Source organism: Vipera berus (genome assembly GCF_964194415.1).
Source record: "Vipera berus genome assembly, chromosome: 5".
In the NCBI taxonomy this organism is placed as follows: domain Eukaryota; kingdom Metazoa; phylum Chordata; class Lepidosauria; order Squamata; family Viperidae; genus Vipera; species Vipera berus.
Window position 1 is genome coordinate 45,772,772 of NC_138207.1, and position 17,845 is coordinate 45,790,616.

General features: G+C 38.2%; 1 protein-coding gene across 1 annotated transcript in view; it reads left to right on the forward strand.

The window, feature by feature from the left end:
- HPSE2 (heparanase 2 (inactive)) overlaps positions 1-4,173 on the forward strand; it is a gene marked incomplete at both ends in the record, with an annotated part of 163,477 nt that extends 159,304 nt beyond the window's left edge. The window contains 2 exons of the mRNA XM_081330114.1: positions 2,384-2,530; positions 4,008-4,173. Coding sequence (XP_081186240.1) covers positions 2,384-2,530; positions 4,008-4,173 — 313 coding nt within the window. The remainder of the gene's footprint in view (positions 1-2,383; positions 2,531-4,007) is intronic.
- Between the last annotated feature and the right edge of the window lie 13,672 nt (positions 4,174-17,845).

The window sequence follows — 17,845 nt, forward strand, 5'->3', positions numbered from 1 at the left end:
GTTATCTCAGAGCAGGTGCAACTACTGAAATTAAAAATGGAGATTGGGCACTGAAGACCGACAGATCCAAGTGGGATTAATCAGAGTGAGCTACTCCCATAAGAAGAAAATGTCATCTAATTCAGATGAATCTTTGTGTTCCAGGCTCCCAGATCTATGTGTCATTATACCTGCTAAAGAATGAGATTTATTATTTGAACAGTAGAGCACTAGGGGAAAATCTTATATAAATACAAGCATAGATTTTGTCTTCTCTTTTTTCCCCCTCTCTGTGCACATCTTGGCAACGTGGCTTTCTCAGATTGTGGAGAGAGGAGGAAATAGGGAATTGGTGTTGATAGGGAAGCTCACCTATCTCTGGGACTGTGGTGGGAGCCTTTGTGGATGACATCAAGGGAGTACAGTTCCCCAAAGGCCCCATGGTCTGGTTTCAGTTCCTTCTCTCCCCCCACCTCCACTTCCCATTTGGGGCACCTAACCTAGCTAGAATTTCTACGATAAGCCTTCAAAGCATCTTAGGAGTGTAGGATCTGGGACTTTCCTAAAGACACAGCTCCCTATTGTTGCTACTTCACATCACCCAGATGCTTTCAGCAAGGCTCCCCCTCCCCCTCCTAGAGGGAGCTTTGGCCAACGACTGACAGGTAACTGGCAACAGAAATAGGGAGAGATGGGAAAGAGAAAGTAGGCACAGGCCAGCAGACCCCTAGCTCCTTTTCATGCCCAGGGCAAATACTGTAAATGGGGGCAGAAGCTAACTCTCTCCTCTTTGGGCATATTCTTGCCTAGGTTTACTTCAAAAGCAGGAGTATTGAAAACCTTATAAATGCTGCCTAAGGAAATAATATGTATAAGGCTTCAGATGCTTTGTATTATCACATCTGTATAAACATCCTATAATAAAATAGTGCTGTTAACTACACCGTCACCCCCATCACCTTTCAGGCAAGAGATGTAGATTGAAAGATTGCCAAAGGCCACTAAAAAAAAACCATCTGAGATTTAGGTGAGATTTCAGCCAGGGACTCCCAACATGTGTCTTAACGATTCTACTAGCTTTCAAGTATTCCTCCCAAAAGACTTTTCTTTAGCATACGGTATAGCTTTCTTCTGACCTATAAAATATTGCTTTTTAGGCAGCTCTTCTACATGTACCTAATGGCAAATTACAGCTAAATAGGAGGATTTTACTTAAAATTGTAAGGGCCTAGTCATCACCCTATTGCTGCCTGCAACAAACATTAAAACTTGAAGCCTACTCTAATCATCCATTCATCACAAATAAAGTCACTGCACCTGTCTCACATGCCAGTTTCCTACTCAGTTTAATAGCCACTTGCAAATAAACAATGGTGGAGTTGGAAGGCTGTTTATTTAACTAGACTAGGAAACGCTACATTGACTACACCAATAGGTGCTAACTTTTTCCAAGAGAAAATATTGATGCTTCTACATCTGACATGTCAAGCTCGCGATGTCACATGATGTCACGCAGCCTTTTCGCCATTGTCGGCAATGGGGTGGGCGCAGCTTCAGCATGATGCATCTGGCTCGCTGGCTGGCAGTTTGACAACCCTGTTCTACATCTAGATTATAGTGCTCTTCTCCCATGTAACCCAAACAAATTGTGCTATTCAATTTTATGATATTCCCTATGACCCAGGCTAGATCTTGATGCAAAAATGTTATCTTGTCCTAGCTTAGTGGAAATATAGGACCTTAGCTGCTCTGAAAACACCAATCCATAGTGGCTTCATTAAGAGCCTTGGTGGAGCAGTGGGCTAATGCCTCCTTAAGTAACACCAGCTGCCTGCAATTAGTGCAGGTTCGAGTCCCACCAGGCTCAAGGTTGACTCAGCCTTCCATCCTTCTGAGGTAGGTAAAATGAGGACCCAGATTGTTGGGGGCAATAAGCTGACTTTGTAAAAATGCTGCTTGGGGTGTGTGTGAAAGCCCTAATAAGCAGGCATATACATAGAATGAAGGCTATTGCTAAGCACATTGATTTGTGCTTCTTAGATTGTAAGCTGCCCTGAGTCTTCAGAGAAGGGCGGGATATAAATGGGATTAAAAAAAAAGACCATGGAATTATTGTGGAAAATGTTAGGAGTATCCTTTAGCCAAATCTTTCTTTGCAAAGTGATACATAGGAAAATTGATTTGACCGAAGAACATCCTGGACTGAACTGCAGGAAATGCTTCTTGTTGTTAGGCAGTTAAGCTAGATAAAAAGGGCCACAGCCGTCCCAAAATGGGGTTCCTATCACTAGAATTTCATGTTGGGATTGGAAAATAATGGTGAAAACCTTTAAATCTAGAGCGAACACATTGTTATTAAAAAGCATTCAAATGGTTCACCTTCAACCTCTTATCTCTCTCACAGCCATAATTATGTCCGTGGTTCTATCACAATTTACATTATCAACTTACATCGGTCGCGAAAGAAAATAAAGTTGGTGGGGACCCTTCGGGACAAGCTTGTCCATCAGTATATGCTGCAGCCTGATGGTCAGGAAGGACTTTGGTCAAGGTGAGTGCTATTGTCTAGTTCAAGGCTACTATCATGAGGACCCATTAAAGAACATTTTAATGACCAAGCATTGATATTAAGCACTGTGCTCCATTTATTCATCTATACATATCGTGTGCTACTTGCCATGAACTACTCAGATACCTTAATTTCCATCTTTTTGCTGTCCCAAAAGCTTAAAAGGTAAAGGTAAAGGTTCCCCCGCACATGCATGCTAGTCGTTTCCGACTCTAGGGGCCGGTGCTCATCTCCGTTTCAAAGCCGAAGAGCCAGCGCTTGTCTGAGGACATCTCCGTGGTCATGTGGCCGGCATGACTAGATGCCAAAGGCGCACGGAACGCTGTTACCTTCCCACCGTAGTGGTCCCTATTTTTCTACTTGCATTTTTACGTGCTTTCGAACTGCTAGGTTGGCAGAAGCTTATGTTATAATAAATCATGTAAATAATGTTCATTTTTTTAAAAACCACATATTTTTGTGTTTTAAACAGAAAAGGCTACCTTTTTGGAACTTGTCACTGTGTATAATTCCATCCAGCTTTAAAATACTGATGGAGAACCCAGCAATGTTGTTTTCCCCAAAATTCCACCCACTCCTGACCAGAGGTTTCCATCCCCCATAATGGAAACTATTACAATATACCTTCTTACTTTATTCTCCACTATGGTGCTCCACTTAAAATAAAAAAAATAAGAAGTACAGTATTGTACCAAACCTAAGAAAGCTTATATGGTCTAACATTCCATTTTCCTAATGGCCAATGAAATGCCTGTGGGAAATCCACAAATGGAATGCAAACACAGTAGGCCTCTCTCTCATGTTCTCAGCAAGTAGTATTGAGTCACGTACTGTCTTCGTTTTGGAAATATATTCCACCATCATGAGTCATAACTAGGTGTCAGTTAGTGGTATACTATGAATTTGTCCGGTCTGCTTTTAAAGTCTTCCAGACTGTTGATCATCACCACAGCTTGTTATCATGCATGCCCTAGATCAGAGTTTCCCAAACTTTTTGGTTTTGCAGACTAGCATGTGAAGGGGAGAGGGTATGATTCTGTGCAAGTGGGAATGCGCATGCGTGCTCGCCCGTCAATTCCATAGCCCAGTTCTGAATGGCTCAATGCCTCATAGTGGGCCATGGCCCAGAGGTTGGGGACCCCGGCTCTTGATTATTTGTCCTGAATTCTACACTCTCAGTCCTTCTCACCAGCCATGTGATTCTAGTATTGGTATAATTTATCTGATCATGCAGTCACTGTCCTAGCCTTGTTCTTTCATAGGAGCTTATCTTTAGGTCCCATAGCAAAGATATAAAGATAAAGCTAGTGGCCATCTATTTTGACGTCTCCTGTATTTCTTTTATCGTTGTCATGAAGAACATCTATGCTATCTCTAAGTCCTACTTTCCCCCCCATTATCTGGAAAGGGACAGTTTTCTCCTCCACATTTTGACTGAAAATGCATCTGGTCTGTGTAGGTCTGTGCAGCTTAATGGACAGCTTCTCACTATGCTGGATGATGGAACCCTGCCAAATCTGAAGCCTCGTCCTCTTCGTCCTGGCCGAACCCTTGTTATTCCACCTCTCACTATGAGCTTCTATGTGGTGAAGAATGTTAATGCCCTGGCGTGCCGGTATCGATAGCTCTACCAAACCCCACTGCCAAAGGCAGACCTTGAGACCCTCTTGGGACACTTCTTGGCAGGGGTGTGCAGACATCAACAGGAAAAAAGGACAGAAGTGCCTCCAGGAAAACACTGGCTATCCACAGCTGTTTCTTATGGTCCTAGCATCCCCACCTGCTATGGCGATTTCCAAATAAGCAGTATTTTAAATCCTTTGCAATTTTCCTATAGACTATCGTAGAGTGGGGACTTTGTGCCACCTTGTGGGCAACGAAGAAGCTGTAATATGAAGAATTGTTCCTGGTTTTCTCTGCCCAGCAAGTGCAAAGTCAAGATGCATTGATCCATCATGCCAGAGGCTACCAAAACAGTATCAGCAGGAAGAGGCTTAGAATCTGGTATTTCAGCTTTATCCCTGTGGGTGGTGTGCCCCCTACTGGCAAGTGGCAGCAGAATAAGCAACGTAGCCAGGAAAACATATCTAGAAGAGCCAGAATTGTATCTTGAAGAATTAAGCACCCAGTGGTGCTGCAGAAGAAAGACAACCCAGAAATTATGAAATTATCTACAGCTGCTTGAGCCTATGGCATTGTGGGATGGAAAAGAAGAGGATTGGTCTTGGCCACTGTAAATAATGCTGCCTCCTGGGAGCATTTGCTGTAAATGTTAACTATTAAATTATATTTTCTGAAAAGCTGAAAAAAATGCTTGTAAGAACTGAGAAATTGAGGCTTTAAAAAAGTTTCCTACTTCTTGGGGCACGGATAAATTGTATCAGATGGTGTGTGAAAGAATGACATATTTAAAAACAGCTATTATATTTCTGTTTCAATATTCTGAAGTCTCTGCATCATACTAAGTCTGGGCTGCAAAACTCTGTATGGCAGCAAAGAACTATAATCTACTATGTCTCTTTGCTTTCATTTAGTGGTCCTTCAGATTTTTGCAAACCAGAGCCAGTAGCTCTATCCCTGCACTTTCTAAAAGCGGTGTTTATATTAATTTAGATGTCACAACTAATTATGAGCAACCGGACATCTGTTATGTTACTAATAACCATGCACACTTTTTCAGTCTGAGGATCCATCCTATTCTTTACACTCTCGTGCACAATTATCTAGCTTTTTAGATACAGTCCACCCCACATTATTCATCTCTATTCATTTCATCTAACTCAAAGGTTACTAAAAGAAGCAAAGCATTTATACAGTATTCTCCAAGATTAAATTAAGTTAGCCTGGGAGGAGGATAATTCATATATAAAGTCTTGGGGTTTTTTTTGGTTGACATTAAATGTAAATGATAAGGACAATTAAAATAAAAATGAAACTTTCACTATGTTAATATATACTTCTTGTCAATAGGAAAAGAAAAATAAGAAGAGTGAGAAACTAAAAGAGATGCAAAAGAAAGAACTTGTCACAAGTGACACCTAATAATAGTAGCTAATTCTTTATTGTTTTGTTATCAAGTAGAGGCCTCACCAAATACCTTGCCTAATTATTTAATGGCCTCTCAAGTTCAAAAATAGTTTTGACATAGATTTAAAGGTCCCTTTATTTTATTATAGAATGAAAAATTCTAAACTAGTTTTCTTGATCCTTTTAGCTCATAATTATTTTGTTATGTGCATGATTGATTTAATTTCCTCTAGGACAGCAAACCAATTACAGGAAAAAAGTGTGCCACTGTTGTCTTTAGGCATGCAAGACCAGGAATAAAGCAAACTAAGTCCGAATCATATTATTTATGTAATGCTTTAGAGTTTTCAATTACTTTAGATATGGTATTATTGTTATTATTATTATTATTAATCATTACAATCTGTGGAAGATAAATCAGCATTTTTAGTTCTATATGACAAATGAAGGATGGGCATAGAAGAAGCAGTAACCTGCCTTGAAAAAAAACTGAGCAAATACACAGTAAAGGCAAGAACAATGAATGTTTTGATTAATGGATTAGCTTATAAATGTTGTAGTAATGATTTACTGTATTAACAGGGTGAACTAAATGATCTTTGTGACATATTCAAAGTGCGATGCGATGCTTCCAGCTATTACCCAAAACCATTGCTCATCACAGCGTAAAACTGAACAGCATTTTTGCAAAAACTGATGATTTGCCAAAACTCCTAGTACCTTTTACTGGGATTGCCTGGGATGCTATGCTTGCCTGTAACTTGTGAAACAGTCTTGAGTTCCTGAACATAATTGCAGAAGCTGTATTCCCCACTTTGTTTCTCCATGTCCTCTCACCCAACTCTGTGTCCTGTCTGCTCTGCTGTAAAATATATTGTAGCCTGAATTAGATGTACAGTATATGAAACATGAATTGTGAAACAACTTAAAGTATGGATGCCACCTCCAACTATCAATGCAAATATTCTCCCTTTTTGCATCTTCTCTGAGAATTACTGAGTAGCGTTGGACCTGGCTGGTATTTAGATGTGAGGCCACCAAAAAAGGCCAGACTGGAAACAAGAAAATGCATTCCACAAGAAATGCAACTAGAAAACATTTCTCTATTGCTACACACAAAATAACATGAAATACTCCACCAGGACTTAAACTCAACCCCTTCTTTTCCTGTCTCTAAACTGACAAACTTTGGTAAAGGATAGAAAATGATAAATGTGGAAGGGTTGGAATACTCTCAGAATGAAACAAAACAGAAAAGCAAAATTTAGTGTCACTTACAGTTAAGAAAAATAACCTGCATATATTTAATCCAAAATAGTAAAAACGAGAGAGGTAAAGTATTTTCTTTTCTCTACATTTACTTCCCCTAAAATGTGGATAGCATCCAGTTTAAAGATATATTTTCTCAATAAAGAATTATTAAGAAAGGTAGGTACTTCAATGGTTTTTGAACCACTTGCTCTATGTTCAGGAAACCTAATAGTGTTTAGTATATGAAAATAGAAAGTCGATTAATTTTCACTCTTTGGGTTGCTGACAGTTAAGAAGTATTAACTATAGTGTTATTAATTATGTCAGTGATATGAAGTAAAAGTATCAGAATTCTTGTATGTACAGTAATGCAACAGCTAGCATATAGAGGTAGCGCAGTTGCAGAAGAATCTGTGCATATTTTCTTGGATTCAGCAGAAGGGGAATCAATTTTAATTTTAATACATCAGTTGAAACCCATAGACTCAACTTCTTGTTCTCTAGGTTAACTTGAGTGAATTTCCAGTACTAGACATCAGTATTTTAAGCCTCAGCTACAAAACGTTATTTTAAAGCTTATACTTGTCTTATATTTGTTCCCTGGGCAAATATGACAATCTCTTGAATAATTATTTTTTCAATCTCTGTAAGAAAATTCCAGTGTTGGAATTGATTCACCTCATAATATGTCCATCCTTTGACGCTATACAATATTCCTTCTCTAATTCAACTTTATAAAAAAAGTGTTGTGGAGAATTTAGTTGTTTTTTTTAAAAAATACTAAAATAACAACAAAATAGAATTGTTGCACAGCAAAATGAAATAGCATTGTGTTCTGGCCTGTTCCTTGTCATATAAAGTCATAGCAATTTGTGAATGTTGGGCCAATATTTTCTATAGGATTCCTCCTGTGGCTCTTTTGATCCTTTTCTGCACTGGCAGTAGTGCATTAAAGTAATTCCATGACTTGTGCTCCATTACTCAAGAGATTACTTTTCTACAGGCATTTCCAGGTTTCTGCTCTGTTGAAACCATCAACAGCATGTGCTTGTTAATCCATACCCCCTAAAGATAAACAGGACTACTTCCTCCATATAGGTTTTGTATCCAAAGTAGTGCTCCTTGGTAACCACATCACTTTTTTATATTCAGTTATTGTATAGATCCACTTTATCTCAATTTAAGATTGAATATGGTATAATTGGATTGAACAGTCTAAAGGTTTAGGTGTGAGTGAAATATCACAACTGCGTCCTTAAATTGTTCAATGACAGAAATTTAACATATGGAGAAACCCTTCTTTCTTTCCCCAAAGTGTTCTTACCACTTCATTTCAGATCACTTATTGTTGAAATGCATTTTATTTTTACTAAATTTCTATAAAATGAAGAATGAGTTCATAATGTGGTTTGTTTGGTTCTTTGCTTAATAGATTATGTGAACTTAGCCATTTTGCTGTATTCAATGAATCAGTTAAACAAACCATGGTGTGTGAACCAATCTAGAAGAGTATAAAAAGTTTAGAAGTGTTCAAGTAAAAGGTGAAAGGTCTTAGGTTGACTATCCCAGTTCAGTATGTATGAACACAAATATTTTTACTATTTTCCAGTTTGTAATTGGGAGGATGCATTATCCTCTAGGTCAGAAGCTTCCATTATCTTGTACCAGAAGCACAACTGCTTACAGTCCTAGCAATTCTAAGATTTTCCTAGGAAAATCTAGAAACATGTATGTCATCCAGAATTGCTAATGACATGGCCTAAAATATAATTAAATACATTCATATCTAAGGAATATGTCATATATGTCATCACAAAGAAGTGGCTATGGAAGTATGTGCCATTCCCAATAATTAATGTGATGAGCATGGCCACATCCTTATGTCAGCAAAATGATGCTGGTAATATATATGTTGGCAGTGAAGAGACAGAATCACAAACACACAATTCCTTGAACTTCATTTCTTTCAAGAACATCTTTCGGATTTTCTTACTCTTTTAAGTACTTGTAATACAAAATCTATTTATCCCATCAATAATCCACTCACCCCCACATAACTGAATCTCATTTAGGTTCCACTCATTCATTGCTCATTTCTTTCTCAGTTTTGTCCCTCTGCACTGCTTCTTCTTCCCATTGATCAGATGACACTTATACATTCTTCTCCCTTTAACAGTGAGACTGGCCACTTTTCTGTGTGATTGGAGAGGTATATCAGAACAAAAATATGGCTTTCAGCTGCCAAAATATTTAGTTCATAAGAATATTTTAGGGTCTTTTGAAGCCTGGAGATATTCTCCAGTATAAAAATAGCAAGTGGCTACAGGCCAATTCATCAGGCTGAAGCACTCCTAGCCACTGTGAAAAAGAAGAGATGGTCTGTAGGGGCAGTGGGAGTTGTCTCTTGACACAGCAGTGCCCATGGGCATCATTTATATATACAAATTATTGCAGCCAAGAGGTCCTATTGGAACAATAGTGAACTAGAAGTTACTTGTATATAAACATTACCTAAATATGGAGTGGAGAACTTCTGCACCTCTAATTTTTGTTGAACATCAGCTCTCACTATTTCTAATCTGTGATTATTCTAGCTAGTCTGATGAGATGAAATTTAATAACCTCTGGATAAATGATTCCCCATCTGTAGTATATACAATAGCAGGTCCAATCTGAGGGAGATAGGTAGATTATAACATAGGTACCATGTTTCCCCGAAAATAAGACCCGGTCTTATATATTTTTTTTGCCACCAAAAGAGGCACTGGGTCTTATTTTGGGGGGGGGTGTCTTACCTTAGGACCACCACAGCCAGGCCCCCCCAACCCTGACACCTGTTGTGCCGCTGCTTGACTTGTTCAGCAGCCACTTGCCGTCGCTTGCAGCAGGATGCCGCATGGCGCTTCGGGCCATTTCTGAGCGATGGCAACAGTGTGAAGCACCATGCAGCATCCTGCCACGAGCAACAGCAATGGCCCAAAGCACTGTGCAACCTGCCACGAGCAGTGGCACTGGCGTGACAAGCCACATTGCTTGACAAGTGTCAGGGTGTGGGAGGTCTGGCTGTGGAGGTCCTACTGGTAAGGTAAGCGGGTGCGAGGCACGTGGGGCAGCTTCACCCCCCGTACCCCGCAAACTAGAGCTTACTTTCAGGGGGGCTTACTTTCAAAGAAACACGGTATATATCTTGGTGGGTATGCATATTAAACTAGCAACAGAAAAAAAATAGAAGATGGTAATAATAGAAATGATGGTAATAATAATAATATGGTAATAATAGAAATGAAGAGAAAGCAGCAACAGTTTGAAAATAATGTAATAAATAAAAGCTCAAAAGTCATGTCCATTTGCAAATGTTGATAAGTAGCATATACTGACACAGTATTAATTCAGAACAGGCATAGATTTCCTTTTTCTGTTTAAAGTCTACATTTCGTATGTCTTGACAAATTCCAAATACACTGGGAATATAGCCAAGAAGGAGAAAAGCATACTTATACATAGTGATTGATGTGTTTCAATGATTCTGTGAATTTCATCCCAAAATGTGACAACAGAAAACTATATACTTATATATAGAAGACAATACTATACGCATCAACATTTCAGTTCCTGAATCGCTAATCCAACAACTAGACAGTTGCAACGTAACACAAAAAGTAATTTATCAACTATTTGTTAACAGTTATTCTAGCATGTCATAATAATAGTAGCTTTATTTCATACTGCTAATAATATATATTTCAAGTTATACAAATTATAACACATGAAAAATAAATAAAATGCAATATACAATTAAAATTACATTATTACAAATTATTATTACAAAATCAAAATTACAAGAGCCTTGGTGGAGCAGTGGGCTAATGCCTCCTTAAGTAACACCAGCTGCCTGCAATTAGTGCAGGTTCGCATCCCACCAGGCTCAAGGTTGACTCAGCCTTCCATCCTTCCGAGGTAGGTAAAATGAGGACCCAGATTGTTGGGGGCAATAAGCTGACTTTGTAATAATGCCGCTTGGGGGGGGGGAAAGCCCTAATAAGCAGGCATATACATAGAATGAAGGCTATTGCTAAGCACATTGGTTTGTGCTTAAATTGTAAGCTGCCCTGAGTCTTCGGAGAAGGGCGGGATATAAATAGGATTAAAATAAAATAAAAAAATAAAAATTTTAATTTATAATTTGGCATAACTTCCCTTTTTAAAAATATTTTATTGAAAAATGTAAAAATAGTAAAAAAGAAATAGTGAAAAAATAAAACTAAAAGAAAAATACAGAATAGAAAGTGCAAAAAAAGAAGACATATTTAAAGAAGTGATTTCTGATCATCATAAGTACAAATTTAGTAATTCTTCACCTGTAAGAATACATGGAATATCTCTTTTTCCCATAACCCATCTTTTACTGATATGCAAATCCACAAGGATCTGTTATTTGCAATATTTAATATTGACATAAAACTTTTCATAGTTGAAAGGGTAAGAATTACCCTTTTGATAGACAGATGAACAGACAGACAGAGGTATTTTGTGGGTATTGAAACTGATCTTGTATGAAACAGGATCATAATACTTACCAGAATTTTAATTAGGTAAAAAAACAGCTGTCAACTTAAACCCAAAGAAAAGATGAAAACTGATATTCCTTATCCTAGACCAGGCATGTCAAACTACAGGCTCACGGGCCGGGTGCATCATACTGAAACCGCGCCCACCCCATTGCCAGCAATGGGGAAAAAGTCGCGATACATCACACAACGTCATGTGTTGTTGTGAGTTTGACATGCCTGTCCTAGACAATAACCAAAACTAAAATAAAGGTCAAAGTATAAGCCTGAAATTTTGGCATAATAAAGTCACTTTAGGATCCAATATCATGTATTCAGTATTAATATCTGGTTTAAAACATACTATCCCATTTGTACATTTGCCCCTCATCTTTATATGTATTTTTTAAATATTTCCAGAATTTCTATTAACACAGACAAAAACTCATATTAAAAAGAATATGAGAAAGCAAGCATATTTGATCTGTACCATTTCATAAATTTTGTTAATTTACAGGTCTAATAAATCATATGAATCCAAACTGTATAGCTCTGAGAAACCCCAGATAAATCAAAATCGGTCTCAAAAAATCTCCCTCCTTCCCCCTCTCTTTTTCCCAGTAACCAAAATCTGCCCATTTTGAGTTAGAGGTTTGACAATCTGATATAAATCCAATCAAATCCGCATGCATAACAATTGGAAAAACAATCTACAAGACTAATTACTGTTAAAAATGTAGTATCTACTTTTATCAAGAAAATATGTGTATAAATAGAACACATAGTATATACTTCCCTGCTTGGATATATCTGTATGATTTTACTCATTAAAAGTACAGGAATTTATTTGGAAAAGTTTTACTATATACCTCCAAGAAAATAAAATATATAAACTCATATATTTTATATCAGTCAATGGGAAAACAGTTAAGGCCAATGGCCAGGAGCTTTTCCTGGTTTCAAATTTAACTGCAGTGACAATTTCCTGAAGTAAAAGAGGTAAAGTAAAATTAATGACCTCGCCCTATAATAACTGCAGTAATCTCACATTGTGTGCGTTTTTTAAAAGAAATCGTTATTTCATCATTTGGTGATGAATTGGACCTAAACAATTTATAATTTTTTGAAGTGTTGATTGATCTAGAACCCTTATAGTTTCCCATGTGAATAAATGCTACAATACTACATTGCTTAATTTCTGTCTAAAGGCCATTAGCTTATTGATTTTTTTTCCTTTCCCAATATTGTTGCCTGGTGCAATGTAATAAAAAATCTGTTTTAGAAGCGTAAAGCTTGTGAGATTCCCATTTAGCAGACACCACAGATTTACATTACTCAGGGTTGAATGAAATCCATAAAGAATGAATAATTCTTTAACTTTTTTCTGAGGGGACTTTAACTAATTGTTGCTCAATTTTGTAAGAACAGTATGCAGTAATTCAGTTCAAATAAATGCTTTGGCAATGTCCCATGTCAGAGACAGTAATGTAATCTAGTCCCTATTACGATGGGGAAAATATACTATCTTCTGTTCTACCTAAGTTAAACCTTAATACTTTAACAAAGTTACACTTAAGGAACCACTTAAAAGATCTGTGTAATTTATTGTCAAATAAGGCTATAAATTTCACAAAAACATAATCTGAAATTGTACATCATTTTTACCTGGTGTATATGTGAAATCATATATCCTGGCTTAACTTTACCAAGGAATATGAAACAGGAAAGAGCTAAGAACATCATCTGCTTATCATGATGCAAAGAAGCCTCACATACCATTTGCTGAAGATACAGCCTCAGAAGAGAGTGTCTATCCTGTAGACAACCTGCTACTAAAGGCTCAAGGTACTCCAGCATGAAATCAGTACTTTCCCAACTCCTGCAGGAGAAGGACTGCCAAGGGGACATTACAACGGTATGGATCAGGGGAATAGTACCCTTTTGGGAAAGGGAACACTGGTCCTCCATGAAGTTAATATTCCCAGCACCACCTCATCTGATAATTTTTGTCTCCATTGGGGGGGAGGGGCAGCGCCGGGGAGAAAAGCTGCAGAGTACAAATGCATCACCAAGCACTGTGCTCAGGAGCTGTCCTTCAATTTTTGTACTCTGTGCGTATTATAGACTTATGTGTGATCCATGCGTGAGTTCTTATGGCCCTTCTTTTCCTTGCCCAGGGATCATGGGCCTGTAGTGCTTTGATGTTGGGCTTTGTCATCTGTTTCTAGCTCTCCCTGCCAATAAATATTTCATAAGGCACACAGAAATGCCCAGAGGAAAGCAGAATTGAAGCATCACTACACTTATGTAGACCCTGAGAAAACAGGGACACAAACAGCCATCTCTAGCACAAAAAAACAGTTGAAGCATTGATGCAATTTTTCTTTGCCAGAGGCAAATTTAAAGATGCTTATTTCTATTTATCACATCACGCATCTCTTGATTCTTGTAGGTGTCGTTTTTAGTGGAGACTTTAATATTTTAATGGCAATTCGTTTTAATCTTTTAACTATTTTTGTATGTTTTTTTATAATTTCTAAGCCACCCAAAGCCACCTTGTAGGGGAGATGGGTAGCATAAAAATAATAAATAAATAAATAAAATGGATAAACAAACAAACAAATAAATAAATGTATGTGCTGCTACTGTTGCAGGCTACAAGATCCAAATAGTAGCCATACATATGTTGTGTGTAAACGAATGTGCTTAGATCCAACTGTAGACTCAAGTGTGCATCTGTATATGTTGAGTACCTGGAGATGTGCTTCGATTGCTGCTGCTTCTGCTCCCACTTCCTTTATGTAGTGTCATTGCAGAAGCAACCCTAGATGTAGCTGCCAGCAAGGAGTAGGATGAAAAGGTCTAAGCTTAAAATTACCAACACTGTGTGAAGACAGCTACATTCCAGCCTCATTGCTGAGACATGCATAGTAAAAGGCTGAAGAAGAGCAGCGGTCTTTATATCAGTATTTTTTCCTTTTGTCTTAGAATAGGAGCAATGCACCTTCAGGATCAGCTTACACTCAACCCAAAAAGTTCTAGGTACAGAGAAAGCTGAAGCATATTCAGGTTGAGAAGGATTAACAGAACTACAAATATCCACTAAAATTCTTACATAACACTGAAAAAAATCTTACAAAACCAAGGATATAATTTGAGGGGGAGGGGAGTGTGATTTTAAAAAGGTTAAGAAATTGTAATTCAATCAAAATTACAACTGGAAAACAGAACGATCACTTACCTAGACTTTCCTTCTCAAGCCTTCTATTAGGAGCCTCCTGCAGAAAAACATGTTCAGTCCATATCTGTTTTAACTTGGCAAACATTATTCTACAGTAGGTTTAATTGGGAGATCCAGCCCTTCGGTGATCCCTTGTTACAATGGTGAGTGCCTTCAATTTAATTAATAGTATAGATACAACAAAACAGAGGCACATAAAATGATGAAATTAAAAATGAAATCTTTATTAATTGAACACAGCTGTCAAATTATCATACAAAATATCCCTGATATCCCTTACAAGATGTAATAAGATAATTGTGGTAAATTATTGTTAATAGTACATGAACCAATAAGTAGGAAAGAAGAGAAAGAAGTTTTATTTATTAGCTGAAATACATGGTTGTTAAAGAATTGGAAAAGGGTAAAGGAGAAAGATGAAGGAGAGCTGCAAATAAAACTTCCAAGTTTAACCTTTCCTTGTAGGCAGACATGATTAAATAAGATTTCAATTAGGATGAGACCGAAAAAACAATGCTCTAGTCTAGATACAGGCACATTAGCTGAACACGGAAAACTTTTAAGATCTCCCCTCCCCCCACAAGAGGGGGGCAGAACTTGATGCTGATTTAGTCCGAAAGACGGTAACTGACCCACGCTCAACCAGCTGGTTTCTGTGCCTAAGGGATCATCAGAACCTGGCTCTCTTAAGCTCTTACTCCAATAGCCTAAACACCGTCCCATGCAGTACACTTTGGCTCCTGCATCATGCAACAGGTAAAGCAAAATCATTTATAACATATACCAATATCACAATAAAACAAGATAATAAAAAATAAGATAGCTCCTGATCCAATATAATAATCTTCTTTTGCAATTTCAGTCGTATATATATTGGCCCAGTGAGAGTGGAATTCCAGCAACACTGTTTCACCCTGAAGGATTTTATCAGCTTTCAATAAATCAGTTCCAGACATCTCCACAGACTTCCCACAGTCTTCTCATTTAGAGATTCTATTTTCAGCTGAAGATAATCTAGCAGTTAGTGTTTATAGTGTCTTTAATCTCTTTTATGTCACCTCCAAAAGAGTGGCCATCCTATTTTTTTTCACTAGCTGCTACAATCTTGCCTTGAAGCCTAGCCATTGGGGAGAAAGGCACTCAACCTGGGGAAGGCAAGTCTATCTTCTGTCCACAGTTCTGTAGTCAAACTTCAAACATGTAGCAAGTATCACAAAGGCTTCCCAGGACAAGGGAAGGAAGGATTCCCAAAAGAAAAGGGGAATTGTTTTCAATTCATGTTCCTGAAGCCTATCACTGAAGCTCTCCACTGAAAGTAATTGTCTGCACATCCTTCACTCTATGCCATAGCATGCTGCTTATAGAGCAATTAGCAAACTTGCTGACTGCAGCAAGCTGGCTGGCAAGGCTTAAAATTAACCTTATTTATATAGCACAATCAGTGGACATGACACTTTGTGGAACAATAACAAGTACAAAACAATATTCGGTTACACCCTTGAGTAGTCAGGCTGATGGGAAGTGATGGGAATTGTAAAATGAGATATCTAAAAGATGGGCATGAAAGAAGTCAAATGAGAGGATTGATACAGGAGGTGGGAAAGATCGAGAAGCCCAAAGAAAAGGACACAGAGATGCAGGGTTGAGGGAGCAATTAGGACCAAGGAAGACAGAGAGAACAGCATCGGTTTTGATAGAAATAGAACAAAGTGATGCTCTATTTTACACCACCCATATTCCTGCCGAATCTGACATTTAGGGGGAAATTCTTTCAAACTATATTAAATAATGAAATAACAAGTTGCCAGCATCTTTTCTTTTCTTTTCTCTTTTTTGTGTGCCTTTCAAGTCGGTGTTGATTCCTGGTAACTGCCAGGATAAGTTCCCTCCAATTTTCTTGGAAGTGGTTTGCTGCTGCTTCCTTCCTACAGCTGAGAAACAGTGACTGACCCAAAGTCACCCAACGGGCTTTGTTTCCAAGGTGGAACTAGAATTCACAGGCACCCAGTTTTTACCCTGTTCTAGCCGCTACACCACTCTCCACTACAGTACAATCATCATTTTTTCCCCAAACAAAATTCTTACTCAGAAATGTGTCCACTTGTCTAGGAAAAAAAGTAAACAAGAAAGTATCTTTCAGGTTAGAAGCATTAGGAAGGAGCAACTTTTTGGAAAATTGATGTTTTAGTCCCTCATCACAGCAACCATAGTAGAACTTCTAATAATGGCAAGTCCTCTCATGGAAACTACCACAAATGAGCATCTACAAAACATTTTCAAAATTTCAGTTGTGCCACTGCCGAGTTATCTAGAATTAGAAAAAAAAATGGTAAGAGGAAGACGTGTACCTGGAGAGTCAGGATATGTGTACACACATATATGCATATGTACGCGCGCACACACTCACACATGGGACATTTTTCAATGGGGGATAGCTCAGGGTTGAAATGGGGGGCTCTTGGTGCTCTCTTGCTTGTTTTCTTGCAGACATTTCGTTATCCAAACTAGGTAATGTCTGCAAGAAAACAAGCTCAGAGAGTACCAAGGACCCCCGATTTCAACCCTGAGCTACAAATATTCTCCTTTATTTGTACCACATTTTTCAATGAAATTAGTATCACAGCCAAATTAAATACTACAAACCAGTTCTTGAGCCAGCAGAAAACTATACCAGTATATATACCAGGAGATATAGGAATATAGCCAGCCGTACCAACAGGCTGAAAAATAGCTTTTATCCGTGGGCTGTTAGGCTTTTAAATGGGACATAATCTTATGCAGAATTGACTTGGGAGGTGTAGTTGGTTCACACGGTGTGGTGGGATGGAGGGTTTGTTGTCACTGTGTGTTGAGGGGAGAGAGCACGGGGGGGGGGGAGGCTCAGCTAATCTCAATGTACACATGTTGTACTTTGACAATAAAGGTTTATTTAAACTTTATTTCTCATACTAGTGATTCCTAACAAATGGTGCCCTCCTTGTTGCATTGTACGAGGCACATCAAGGATAGATTTCCCTGGCTTTTTATCCTTCCCTTCCCACAAATATCAGCCAATGGGAAAGCATGCATCAATACTCTTCCTACAGTGGACTGGGGTTGGAGGTTGGGAGGCGAAGATGCCGACAGATGACTAGACCAGCAAGTTTAGGGTTTTTATGTGGGCGCATGGAAGCATGACTATAAGCTGATATATCTTTTGGAATGGCACTAAACTCGTGTCCAAAAAGAGTT